This window comes from Dryas octopetala, chromosome 4 (genome assembly GCF_963921425.1).
Source record: "Dryas octopetala chromosome 4, drDryOcto1.1, whole genome shotgun sequence".
Lineage (NCBI taxonomy): Eukaryota > Viridiplantae > Streptophyta > Magnoliopsida > Rosales > Rosaceae > Dryas > Dryas octopetala.
In genome coordinates, this window is record NC_141369.1 from 327,081 (window position 1) to 341,926 (window position 14,846).

The 14,846-nt window shown below is 36.2% G+C and overlaps 1 protein-coding gene across 1 annotated transcript; it reads left to right on the forward strand.

The window, feature by feature from the left end:
* The first annotated feature begins 6,535 nt into the window (after positions 1-6,535).
* On the forward strand, positions 6,536-13,165 carry MAP3KA (mitogen-activated protein kinase kinase kinase 3). The gene is made up of 11 exons (XM_086240654.1): positions 6,536-7,185; positions 7,462-7,779; positions 8,043-8,130; positions 8,306-8,368; positions 8,591-8,751; positions 9,047-9,122; positions 9,970-10,029; positions 10,207-10,314; positions 10,422-10,658; positions 12,331-12,434; positions 12,526-13,165. The coding sequence occupies exons 1-11, from the start codon at positions 6,743-6,745 to the stop codon at positions 12,782-12,784; spliced, it is 1,917 nt and encodes a 638-aa protein (XP_086096780.1). The 5' UTR covers positions 6,536-6,742; the 3' UTR covers positions 12,785-13,165.
* Positions 13,166-14,846: the final 1,681 nt, after the last annotated feature.

Genomic DNA, 14,846 nt, shown 5'->3' on the forward strand with positions numbered 1-14,846 from the left:
AATTATTGGAAAGATTCAACTTTAAGGTGCCAAAGTGAGAATGAAAGTTAGTTTCGGGGGGTATTTGTGCGAATTCGCCTTTTTAATATGAAATTAATATTATTTTTATTGAAAGACCATCTTACCCAACCCAAATCTAATAGTCTTAATTTGTTATTTTCTCCATATTCAAAATCTGCAACCCACATTCAAATCACACGAAAAATAATTTACAACACACGTTTTCCAATAGAAATTTTGGATGTTCTCCAACTCCAAGTCTCCAACTTTCGAATTTTCTCACAAAGACTCTAGCATCTGCTTCTTCTCTTCAAGAATATTCCAACGCTTACTTCTTCTCTAAATATTTTTTTCTTTTCTCATTGATTTCGTAGGTATTATTTGAATTAGGAAAGAGTTTATGCATTTTCAGAGGTTCTCATTTCATTTCTTTAATTTGATCTTAATACCACTTTCTTATATCTTGATTTAGCCCATTAGAAACAAAAGAACTTTTTTTTATTTAAATTGGGTTTAGTGTATAATATTCTTGTTATGATTTTCTGACAATTCTTTTGGGTTTTTATTTCGTTTGTGAATAAAAGAGAATTGAATGTATCTGCAGACTCCCTTAGAATTGTTATTTGAGATAAGAACTCTCTAATTTGGGTAGTAATTTTTCTTTGTCAACAAGATAAAGGTCCCTTTACTTTCTCCTTCTCTTTTAATTTCACTCATAAATAAATCTTCCAATTGCCTTTTAAATATTTTTTTCCAACTCAGAAACCACAGTAATTCCTTGTTTTTGGAACTGTTTGTGGTTTTCTACATATGTTCCACATCACTTTAAAGATTTGGGGAGGATTGAATGTGGGCCTTGGACATGCAAGTGGGTTTGGGGTTAATGGCTGATAGAGAGCAAGAAAGAAAGAGAGACCATGTGCTTGTAGCTTGGTTTTCTTAATTTGGTCATGAAATATTTTTAAATATTTTTTCCTTTTGTAATTTAATTTAAGTATGTTCTGTAAAGTCTTAAAAGAGATAAATGAGTCTATCTTTTTAAAAATTTATGTGGCAAATGTTTTATTAGATGTATTTAACAATATTAAATAATATAATTGACATGGAAACTCCATGTCATTAGGGCAGCAATAATTAGGGCACCCTAGCACAACTTGTGCAACTTGAAGAAACATATGCCACATCTCTCTCTCTCTCTCTCTCTCTCTCTCTCTCTCTCTCTCACTTTTTGGATTCAGCAAAACCCGAAGTTTCATTTTTTTTTATTTTTCTTGAATCCAACGATTTGAGATGTTGTTGTTAAACACACATCATTTGTGGGGGTTCAGTGCAAAACCACCAATTTGGAGATAAAATTGATTTGGGGGTTGAGTGTACAACCCCCCAACTTGGAGATTGAACTCAGTGTAGATCCCCCAAATTGGAGATAAAACTAATTGAAGGGGTTCAGAAAGAACCCCCGGCCAATTTGAAAGGAAAAGTCTGCCATAGGTCAATACCTTGAACTTGAACAACAATATCTTCCTTCAGCCTCTCGGTGCTTATCTCCCTCTGATTGAATTTTATCAACCCATTCTACTCTCTTTATAGGCACTATGGGAGGCTAAGAGATGAGATTAGATGAAGATAAGATAATTTTCACTATTTAAAATTAAACTCATCTCATAAAAGATAACCAAGCTAGCTTCCAAATAAATCCACATTATCTCCTTTTCCAACCTGTTTTCATTTGAATGTGGCTTTTGGTCTCCATATGTTTTTAAACTCTTTTTCCTTTGATTGTCCCAACGTTGAGATCCTATCTCACCCTCATTTTTATTTTTTTGAATTTTTTTTATGGTTCAACATCACCCAAGACTAAATCATTAATTATTTGGAGGATAATTAATCTTATTATATAAGATAAATGATTAATTAGTTAAATCATTAGTCCTAACTCAAACACTATATTTATATGTACATTAAAGTATTAATCACATGATTTAAGTGTTGGGATGACATTATGGTCAAATGACTTTTGACTTTCGATCACATGAGGATAAGTCATGTAATAGTAAAGAGCTTGGGGTAGTAGTGCAAATATGAGTTTTGTTCATTAAAGATGAATGGGCAAGATTGAAAGATGGGAAAAAGAAGAGAATGGATGACTTGGATTTAACAAGCCATCCTATTTATGTAAACACTAGGGTGGCCGAACCCAAAGAGCAATTCAACCCCTTGCCTCCTTGTCTCACATCTTCTCTCCTCTCTCTTCCTCCATGAAACTTTGAGAAAAAATTAAGGTTTAGTGAAACCTAACTTCCATGTTCAAACCCTTGATGCCTTATCTAGAAATGAACAAGATCTCTATAATCTATTCATCTTTCTTTCTCCCACACTTGATATGGACTATTCTTTATAGAGATCACATGTTAGAACTTGAGCCTCATTTTCTTGATAAGAGTTCCATTAAAAAAAAAATTTGTTCATCCTCTTATTGGTGCCGAAAATTTGAAGATATAATGATCGAAGGCATTCTCATAGATGTGTGCAACCTTAGATTCATCCTAAGGAGGTCTTCAAGGGTAATCTCTCATCTTTAGCTATTTTCATTTTTCATGGAATATGTAAGGGAAATGTTTTGTAATATGTAATTTTCACCATGCTTACACATTTAGATAAATGTATCTAGTTGTAAACTTTCCTTTCAAAAAATTAAACACGATATCGAATGCCAAACTGAAAATACGAACTCGAGATGTGAAATTAAATATGCTCACTAACCAAAACAATTAAAACCTGAAGAAAGGGAAAAATTGTAAATGATAAGGTCTAATAAAATGTCAGCGGGCAACCGGATAAGGTGGCTAACCTGATTGTTAAAATGTGACCTTATTAATTACATTTTCAAAAAAAGTGTATTAGAGGGTATATATATGGTTAGTTGTAATGCATCCTAGAGTAATTATTTCTTTATTTTATTATGTTGATGTGATATCATTTTAATAAGAAAAAATAAAGTTTTTAAGAAAAAGTGATATTATTTACACACCCTTTTTTCCTCTCACTACACACCCCTTTCTCACCTCACACCCCTTTTTTCTTTTTAATTTATTTAATTTCTTAACACATACCCCTAAAATTTAAAAAATACCCTTAATAAAAAAAAAACACAAACAAATCCCAACCCCGACCACTTAGCGTGCCCAGTCAACCCCTTCTCTCTCTCTCTCTCTCTCTCTCTCTCTCTCTCTCTCTCTCTCTCTCTCTCTCCTCTCCCCCTTTCTCTCTCGCTCTCTCATCTGCCACTTTCTCTCCAGCCGACGACCTTACCTTGCCGGAGAAAATGTGGTAGAGGAGAGAGCGTGTCATACCCCGAACCCCGAATATGCGATAGAGGCACCTTTCCTGAGAACCTCGAGAGATCAATGTTAGACCACCGACGTTAATCCCCCAAGACGCCCAAGAAAGGATGAGCATTTTGAAATTTAAATGGATCATGTTGGATCAAAGTACTTAATACACAACAGAATCTTTAAGGAAATAATAAGATTAGAATAATAGTAATCAAAATAAAGATTAACCAACCTGCTATGGTGAAATAGTTAAATCAACACCCCAAAAGGGAATTACCAAAGTATAAGTAAAACTCACATAAGTTCTCAAAATGAGTAAATCAAAATAACATTGTTTCAAAATAGGTTCCTAATAGGAAAGCAAGAACCACAACAATATCAAAAGATATGACAACAGAGACCTTGAGACACCCGACAAGAGAATCTAAGTTGCGCACCCCTTCAGTCAAGACCTCCTCCAAGAAGCAAATCTGTAAAAGCAATAGTGTAGAAACAAAACAAACAGAGAAAGTAGGGGGTAAGTATCTCATACGATCATAGCTTCCCTCATGGGACCCTGCTATGTTTGAAAACCTTTAAAAACATTTCTCTCTGAAAGATTGATTTATGAAATCCCAAAACATTTCTACAAAATCAATTTAACACCTCAGTTGCAACATCATATGGTAAACATGCATAAAAACTCATAAATAACAATAACAATACGGTCGATACACTTTAGGTACGACTATGGCCAGTTATAATTAGAGAAATAACATCCATAGCAAGAGTGCCACAGTAAGCATAAATAAGAACTCGCAATTGAGAAACCGTATTTACTGCCACCTGATCAATCATGGGTCCTCGTTTCGCACAAACACACGTATCCACGTGTAAACCTGGCTAGACTCCCCATAATATACAAATCAATTCTTCTAGAAGGTTTAGGGATTTGAACCCAAGGTCACGTACTACACTACCCATACTCTCAGACCAATCACAATAATAATAGTATGTTATCACAATTTAAAAACTACATATACACACACAAAGTTCATAGTCATGAATGTAGGATAAATCTCTCTACCTGGAATTCAATGCACTTCAAGTATTCTCTTCCACAAGCCTTCCACGTTCGTGCACAGTCCTATTTTGGCAATTTCGTCATAACTAGACAAATACGGCAACCTTAACCTCTCAATAACTCGGCAACTAGGTAACTGGGTAATCCGATAGAAACAAACATGACAAGAGAAAACAAACTCTAAGTTAGGGACGAATCAGAATAAGGGAAGACGATATGACATTTCCTTTAGTCACACGTCACTCGTTTCTAGTCCTAATCGGACTAAACTCTTCTCTTTAGAGTTTACTTAAGGGTTCACTAGTTTCAAGTTTTATCTTAAAGTCAAACTAATTGACTAGTTGATTTTACTCAAAGCAAAACCTTAAAATAATTTAGATTAATCCAATTTAATCTCTACAATTGAAACTTGTTAATCCTAGCATGTTAATTACTCTTACATAAATAAATAAGTCTCCAAAAACAAGGCTAGGTATGCTTAATTAATAAATAAATCCTACTTAATTAATCTAAATATACATCCTAAAATTAAAGCCTAAAAATAAATAAATAAGGATGAAAATAAATAAAATATTTACTTGGTTGAAGACCTCCAAAGCTAGACTCCACTCCTAGGGTCTTCTCCTTGCACTCCCAAAATTTTAAACTATGAGAAATTTATTCCCTTTTGATATGTCTCTTCTTCGAGAGACTCACAAATAACCAAGGAGTGAGTAACTCTAACTTCACTTGGTGGTGCAAGTGAAAATGAGGAATAATGGTCTTTATTTATAGGCACTAGAGGGTTGGAACAAATTGTAAATCTCCAATGTGGGACAAAGTGTACTAAAAATGCTCAAAATAAGGCTAAAAGTTGAACTAGGTTAAGAAAACCCAACTAAAAACCCGTTTGTAGACATAGCAAACTCGTGAGTAGACTCGAAAGCCAGCACGCGGGTTAGCCCAACCCAGAGCTACAGTGGCCGGTCTTTCAGCCCAATCAACGTCCAAGATCAAGTCTTCTTAAATGAAGGTGGACGTCTGAGATTAAAACAGAGAGAGAGAGAGAGAGATCCGGTGGAACGCGCGTACGGGAGCTCAGCATGAGCTCGTCCGCCTGGCGCCAGCTGTTGCAGCGTCAGCGCGTATGGACGAATGGCATCGCGCCACTTGGCGCCGCGTCAACTTTTTTTCCATTTTTTTGTTTTTCTATTTTCCTATTTTTTCAAACTTTGTTAAATCACCAAAATTAGTTCGAGACTCCAAAAAATCCTACGGACTCGCAGTGATTAATCCTAATTTCCTGTAAACTCAAAACAATAAATTGATCTCCATAAAAAATTAAGCAAAATTCAACACCAATGACTTTAATTCTCAAAAATATAATCCAACTTGATAATCACCAATATTACACTAAAGGGTTCTAGAGCTCCACTTTAAATCTCTATTGGTACAAGTTAGTTACTCAAAACAAAGGAAACTTCATTCCCTTTAAGAAGATCTTAAGTTTCTAAGAACAAAAGAAATTCGAAAACACATGTCGAAACACGATTGGACTGCAAAAATCCAGGCTGTTACAAAGCGAGAGAGAAAAATGGGGAGAGGAGGGAGAGAAAGAGAGAGAGGGAAGGATGAACGTCGGCGATAGCGACGGCGACGGCACGCAATGTGTTAGATCAAAGGTGGGGTCAGGACTTAGTGTGGCCGAATGGGTGAATTATCATTTGTGGTCATTTGTATTAAGGTTAAAATTGTAATTCAATAAATAAATTAGAGGAGATTTGTAACGAGAGGAAAAATAGTGTGTAAATAGCAATACTTATAAGAAACTAACGGTCGCATATTTGACGGAAATTTGTTTTACCCAATAGAGCCGGGATTGTATAGGCAAACCCGACCCGGCCCACTTCGTTTGTATTAGTGAATTCATGTAGACACGGTTGACGGTACACAGTACACACCCTCTCCTCTCTAGTCTCTAGGAAAATGCTATGTCATTTCTCCCGCTTTATCCAACTACCGGCTGCCGTCCCCAACTCTCTGTTTTGTCGTAGGCTCTTCGCTGAGCTGTTCCTCACTGTTGCCTCTGGCCCACACACACACACACACACACACACACACACACACACACACATAGACACTCTCTCTCTTCTCTCTCTCTCTCTCTCTCAAAAAGTCTCCGCTTCTTCTTATTCTTCTTCTTCCATATAAATCGACTCAGAAACCCAATTCGAAACCCTTGATTTTATCTGTCCCAAATTCCTGAATTCTCTCTCTAACCCTTTTATATTTCTCAATTACATTAAATTATAGATTTTGGGCTGCCAGTTTTTCAGAGCTGAAGTTGATATTGGATCAGCTAAAAATGCCTGCTTGGTGGGGAAAAAAACCAAGCAAGAACAAACAGGAGCAAGAGAAGGAACATAAAAACCCGTATAGCAGCCACAACAACAGCAACAACTTGATCAAATCTTCGATCAAGAACATCGATAAGAAGAGAGACAAAGACAAGTCCAAGAGCTTTGACGACGTATCGCGTGGTTCACCGAGACCCAGCAAGGACTTTGCTGCTGTGGCTGTGGGTGGCTCTTCTTCTGCCTTTTCGGGTTTTGACTCCGATGGCGCCTTCGAGAGGCAGAGGCAGGGCCATCCCCTGCCTCGTCCATCGCTCTCATCCATGCACGGCTTGGCAAATGATCAAGGGCTTGCCTTGGGATCTGGGTCCATCTCTGGTTCAAGCATCAGCTCCTCTGGCTCATCGGAGGACCAACCAATTGCGCACGACCGTGCTCAATTTGCCGCTTTCAGGTTGCTTTTTTTACAAAACCCCTGCTTTTCGATTCGCGCTTTTGCCCTTTTTGCTCAATTGAATGAATCAATTGTCAATTTATTGGATTGGTAGTTGATAAATCCTTAGACTACGTGATGATTAGAATAGTGAAGTTCAACCTTTGAATAATTTATCATAAACTAAAATTGTAACACAGTCAGTCTTATATATGAGATATTAGGAGCACTGACATGAAAAACTAATTTTGCATTTCTATACTGCTAAATGTTACCATTGTCATATATTATTCCCAGAGTTAATGGTGATCCCAAGTTCAACATGACGCCGAGAAGCCCAGGTCCTGGGTCGAGGGGACTAACTAGCCCGACATCTCCTCTTCACCCACATTTGTGTGCCATGATTTCGGAGTCTCCAACAGGGAAGCAAGACGATGGGAAGGGCGTATGTCATCCACTTCCTCTCCCTCCAGGTTCTCCTACTAGCCCTTCTGCCTTGCCCAATAGTAGAACTAGTGGTGTCACTGAAAACTCAACTTGTGCACTATCAAAATGGAAGAAGGGAAAGCTTTTAGGAAGGGGGACTTTTGGCCATGTTTATGTCGGATTTAACAGGTAACTTTGATTTTCTATGTGGATTACCTGGTGCTTGATTGATAAACAAAGTGAACTGAATTTTTTGTTGGTCTGGGGAACTAACTTGAATTTTTCGGCAAGAAAAACAAAACATTAAGGCATGAAAATGGATTGCAAATTGAGGGTATCATAGTATCTGTCTTTACAATAACTGGACTTCAGACAAGTCTTCTTTATTTTTTTTTTTTTTTACTTTCTATTTCAATTTCCTTACCCTAAATTTGCATTTGCGACTTTGACAGTGAAAGTGGACAAATGTGTGCAATAAAAGAAGTCAGGCTTGTTTCTGATGACCAGACATCAAAAGAATGTCTTAAGCAACTGAACCAGGTAATTCTTTTGTTCAATTATCTCTGGATATATCATGCTTTGCTCCCCACCAAGTTTTGCAGTTTTTCTTTTGAGTTTTTAATGAACATTTACTATGCATTTACATGGTTAGGAGTTCTTCATCTGATTGTATGGTCGTTGACTGATATGTATCTAAATTTTTTGTTGTCAACAGGAGATAAATTTGCTTAGTCAACTCTCACATCCAAACATTGTTCGATATCATGGAAGTGAATTGGTAAGAGTGGTACTGCTTTAAAGGCTGATGTATGTGCAACCGCAAACACTTGCTCATTCACTTTTTACTGACCTGCATGCATATTTTTATGTGTGTGTGTGTGTGTGGGGAGAGAGAGAGAGAGAGAGAGAGAGAGAGAGAGAGGTTTATGTTCAATTAAATGGGTTAGTTGTGAATATTAGAAACTGTTTTAACAGTAACTCTGGATTGTTATGTTTTCAGGGTGAAGATGCACTCTCAGTTTATCTGGAATATGTGTCTGGTGGCTCAATTCATAAATTACTTCAAGAATATGGTCCTTTTAAGGAACCTGTGATTCAAAATTATACTAGACAGATTATATCTGGTCTTGCCTACTTACATGGAAGAAATACTGTTCATAGGTATGTGGATCTTCTACCGACAATATCATCATCATCATCCTTGCCTTTTTCCAATCATTTGGGGGTCGGCCATATGAATTCGCGGTTCCCCTTTTTTGTTATGTGTAATATCTCATATTAATTTTAATTTTGAAATCCTTTTGTATTACTTCTTCCCATGTTAGTTCTGGTCGGATCTTGGTGTTTTACCTTCTACATTAATACTGATAACTTTTTATTAAAATGTTTGTAATTAAAATTGTACGCTCTTTAATCTCTTTATAAATTTTTCCTAGTAATGTGTTTTTCCTTGCAGGGACATTAAGGGGGCAAATATATTAGTGGATCCTAATGGTGAAATTAAGTTGGCAGACTTTGGCATGGCTAAACATGTAATTTATCTGATCTTCTGCCCAATAAGTTCTTAGTAAAGTAATGAAGGCGTAGACTTGCTAATTCATCTCAAGCATAAATGTGTCTAGGAAGAGTAGGAATGAAAAGTGTTACCTATATTCCATTTTATAATTCAAGAACACACAGGAGAGAGGAATATAATTTATCTTTATAACAACTATTTGGATCCCAACGAGGAAAATGTCCATGTTCTCTTTTCTTACTTTTTTTTTTTTTATCGGAAGAAAAAAGTCTACTTTTTCTCTTTAGAGCAAATATTTGGACCCCAAAGAGAAAGAGGAAAAGTCTGCATGTTTTCTTCCTGAGAAACATAAGGTGTTTCGTAGAGCTTACAAGGGTGAGGTTTTATGGAATTGTGGGGTGTTGGCTTTTTCGGGTGGTTTGGTTGGAGAGAAACATGAGGAATTTTTATTTCACTTTGGGCTTCGGTTTCTCTTGAGTTTCAGGAATTATTGTTTTCTGTTATTCTTGCAGATTGGAGGGCTGTACTTAAATAAGGGTCATCATTGTTTTTTGTACTGTTAGCTGGGTGATAGGAAATTATAGGATTATTGTATTATATACTATGGACAACTTGTCTGCAACTTTGTATTTTTATAAGTTATTAATAAAGTTTATTTCTTATCAAAAAAGAAAAAAGTCTTTGCAACAAACTTGTTAACATGGATATATATGCAATCTAACAGTTTTATTTGACTTTTCAAAACGAAAATTCAGTTGCATTTGGTTAATGAGGTCTAAGAATAGTATGTAATTGTTATTATTCCTTGTTATTGCTCTTAAATGAAATTTTGAGACATCTGATGATTTTCTGTTTTGAAATAGATTACAAATTGCACTTCAATGTTGTCATTCAAGGGAAGTCCTTACTGGATGGCCCCAGAGGTACTCTCTCTCTCTCTCTCACTCACTCAATCACTCACTCTCTCTCACACACACACACACACAAAATTCGCCCTCTCTCCTGTCAGCATCATCTTTGATCATTTGTTTTTTATCACCACAAGTATCCAGTTCAACCAAGGTGTGATTTTCTCATGTTCATGAAATCTTAAACGTCAGGTTGTAATGAATACAAATGGCTATAGTCTCGCAGTGGATTTATGGAGTTTGGGATGTACGATTCTTGAAATGGCAACTTCAAAACCTCCTTGGAGCCAGTATGAAGGGGTGCGATATAAACTTCAGGACCTTTTGCTTTACAAGTTTTCTTTCTTATCAACGGCTACAAAGTGTTTGTTGGACCAAAAATTGTTTTCTTATGTTGGATTCAACAGGTGGCTGCAATTTTTAAAATTGGAAACAGCAAAGATATTCCAGATATTCCTGATCATCTTTCCAATGATGCAAAGAGTTTCGTGAGGCTATGCTTGCAACGGAACCCATCAGAGCGTCCTACAGCGTCTCACCTGCTAGACCACCCTTTCATTAGAGAGCAAATGACAACAAGGATTTCTAACATCAAATTAACCAAGGATGCGTTCCCGTATGCTTTTGATGGAAGCAGGACGCCGGTAAAGCCTTTTAGATCTCTTTGACTACATGTTTTAAAATATATTAAAATGAGGACCGAATCATGAATTGCCTAGTACTAATTAGATCATAATATTGCATTAACAATTAACATTTTTCAGGCAACATAGTGTTTTTATATTATATGAGGCTTTGCTTGCTTGAATTCTTTCTAGTATACGGTGACCTTATATATTGTTGAAATCATTAGAACAAAGTGCATGAAGTGTAAAGGAAGGGGTGAAAGTTCAGATCATTGGTGTCTTCACTGTCCTATAGTATTAAGTTGTGGTTTGGGCTTTTCAGTTGTGGTCCGGGCTTTTTAGTTGTGGTTTAGATCATTTGTTTTTTCATTGTCCAGTTGCATCCCCATTGTGGTCGTAACTGTTTAAGAAGACTGATCTTAGTTGGGAAATCCCAGCCTCTGGTGCTGCTCTTCTGTCCAAGAGGTATCAGTTTTTTGGAGGGTAGAGAAGTAGGGGTGTGGTATTGGGGAAGTGTGCTGTGATGGCTGTACTTTGGGTAGTTTGGATGGAGAGAAGTAGAAGGATATTTGCGGATGTTAAGGGGGGAAAGAGCCCGATCGGTGGTTGATGTTCTGTTTAGTTGTTCTTTACTGTAAATTTTTAGCTTCTGCAATAGTAAATAGCTTGTCAACTATGATGTGCATTTTGTTTTCTATTAATAAAAGTATGTTTCTTATCAAAAAAAAAAGAGGTAAATTTGGGTTGGGTAATACCAGTGTGTTTTTCCCTTTTTCTGTGAGAGGCACAAGGTGTTTGATGGGGTAAGAAGGTAAAAACTAAAAAGTTGTATGGATTGGTTGTGTGCTAGCAGTGTTTCGGGTAATGGGGGGACAGGAATAAGAAGGTTTTTGAGAATCACTGTCGGGAAGGGGAGGAGTTAGATCTTGGTCTTCACCTTTGGCTTCTATGTCTTCTGAGTTTTGGGATATTTCGTTTTCTTCTATTTGGGCAGATTGGAAAGCGGCTGTTCTTTTAGAGTCTTTTTTGTATTTTGAATTCTGTCTGGTGATAGAAAGTGTGTTCATTGATAGGTTGTTTATTTATCATTGAGGTATTACTGTTGTGGACAACTTGTTCACAGTAATTTGTCCTTAAGTTTTGTTTTCAATAATAAAATTCTGTGTCCTATAAAAGTAAATAACAAATAAAAAATGTGAAACCCATCTAGGGGCATTAATATATCCAACAAGGTTATTTTGTTCATGGTTAGCATTTGATAATTATAAGTGAATGAAGAACATTTTCTGAAGTGGAAATCTCAACCTGTGGTTTCAATAGAGTTTGATATACTTCATGTGTTAAAAACATGTTAGACCTGCGTGTCCTTTGGAAACCACATTATAATATGTCATACATGTAATGTTCTTCATAATCATATCTTCCTGTATGCTTCTTTTAATGTACATTGAATTTGTCAACATCTTTTTGCTTTTGACATGAGACTTGAGAGATTTTTCAGATCATACCTTGAAACAGAAGTATTTTTGAAAGGAAAAAAAAATATTTACTAAAATTGTTCTACAAGTTATTGGCATTTTGTCATCAATGCCGACTTCTGGAAATGATAAACTATTATTTCTTAAAAAGTTTCTATCAAAATCAGGTTCATGCCCAACCTGATTTATTTGTCATTTCTCTTTTTGAGCAGCCAATATTAGAGCTACATTCCAACAGAACAAGCATCACATCGAGTGATGCAGATCACGCAACAAAACCCACAGTCACAACTTCAAGAGCTGTACGGAGCCCCAGGTAATAACATTCTCCCCCTCATATCCCCATCTCTGTTGTCTGTAGTATGTTTTATAATGTAAACAAAAATTTGATCATTTCTTATATGCAGGGAGAATATAAGGATGACATCTTTGCCTGTATCTCCTTGTTCAAGCCCTTTACGACAATATGGACCGGCACACAAGAGCTGTTTTCTCTCTCCTCCTCACGCAACTTATGCCATGATGGGACAGGGTAATTACAATTTGAGTGATTTCTCATCATATACAATAAGACCAAACACATCATACACACTTGATCCTTGGCGGGAAGCACCTCTACTTAAACCCCAAACACCCAGTGGATCACCAAGAACAAGAACCATTTAAATGTAAATACCATGAATACAAAGATTTTCCATTGTCTCCCCGCAATGCTTGATGAACTGGAGTCATGCTACTTTAGAAGGAAATTTCGTTCATGCTCCCATTTAGTGATTTTGGTTGTTTATGTTGCTTTCCCTTGGAGCGACTTGTATAAAGAGGGAGACATTTCGGACACAAACTTTAAAATGCATGGGGGAGACGCTGGACTTCTTGATCCTGTAACGATATATATCATCCTCATTGTTGTAAATGGAAGCTGGTCCCGTTTGTAACATTTATGTTTTATTCTGCTGTTCATGGCAAGAGATCATTCTTATAACAGCACTTAATTGCTAGATAAATAAGTCTTATGCTCCAAGCTACTGCACTTTTTTAATCTTTCTTAATATAGGTGTCACTTTGATACTCACATAAAGCAAGATGAAATCGGTCATTGTACCCATGGATGATAATATTTACGATATTGCCGATATATTCGTTGTAGAATTGTATTTATCGAAATTAATATATCCGTCGATGTAACCATAAATTTAAGTATCAATATTTACGGAATTTCTAATATTTTCGTCCTTGATTGTACCATTATCACAGTCAAGTGTATTTGTGAAGCCATTGCTATGCTATAGTAAAGAAGTTTTGCGCAGTAGTGAGGAAAACTTGCAGGAAAATATTAGAGATATTGATTGGTATTAGTTTTATTCTAATTACCGGCAATTAAGCTCATTGAGTGATTAGGATTATAATAACTTAATTAGGCTATTATTTGAACTTACTTCCTACTTTTGCACATTTACTCTTGTATGAATTCCTCCAAGATGGAGAAGAATAGCAATTGAATATAGAATGATTCTCCTAAACAAAAATTGACCACTACTTCCTTGCCCTTTCGTCTTGGCTTGGTTTGGACAAAAATTGTTGGCTAAGGTTTGGTCTCGATAGAAGTCAACCATCACTGATTGAAAAGAAGAATATGGCTATTTGATCTTTAATTCGGCACTTGTATAGTTGGCCATTTATTTATGCCCCAGTTTGAGGGGGTGTTGGAAAATTTGACCAATTATAAATTTATAATTTATTTTCGATTATGGGAATATGAGTATTATGTAATATGAATGAATTAAACCTTTGATTATGCAACTAAGAGTTGATTAAGTAATTAAGCATAAAAACGTTTAAGTAATTCGGTAATTCCTCTCTCATTTTCTAACAAGGGAGTGGTTTACATGCAATTTCTTACGTCTCATCACTACCGTGAAGAACTAATGCCATTGAAGGAAGAACTCGTACTATTGAAAGAACTACATCATTATGACTGCTGCAAAGGAAGAAAGCCAAGTTGTTTTGACACAAAAATGGGCCTATGCCACGTGGCAAGAGGAGTGCGGGTGTGCCACCGCCAGAGGTAGAAACACAGCAAGTCCAGCCAAGATCTTGAAGATACGGTCGTAGAAGTGATCAGGCGATTGTGGGCCGAGATAATCTTGTTTTCTTGGCCGAAATTCTTTTCTTGCCTAGTGCTGGCTAGGACTTCACCTTGTTGTGGTTACGGTTACCCTATGACTGAACTCGAAGGTAGTTACTATGGGGGTAAGTGTTTCATGTACTAAGTAAAAGAAAAATACCTTAAATCGAAAAGTAAATACAATATACTGGGGATAGGGTTGGTAGTTGATGGTGGTTCTTACCACAAATATGACCATGTTTCAATCCCCAGTCGTATCATGTTTGTGTGACCATAAAGGAAAAGATTTTAGAAGTTCTAAATAACAAATAAAGTAAAGTGTAAGTAAAGTAAATGGATTTGAAAAGGTGGATTTAACAAGCGTGCAATACCCAGAAAATAAAGGAAAGCTTTAACTATTTAAAAGAATAAAAGAAATAAAGACAAAATACTACATATCTTAACAATAAACCATATTCAACTCACATCAAAACCATCAAGAACAATAACTCTTTCTCACTGTTCATAAAAAGGTTTACACTTTTAAGGAAAGATGAAATAAAGACAAATAGCAAGGCAACAAAAAAAATGCAACAAGACTTGGTAATGACTACCTAAAAGCCA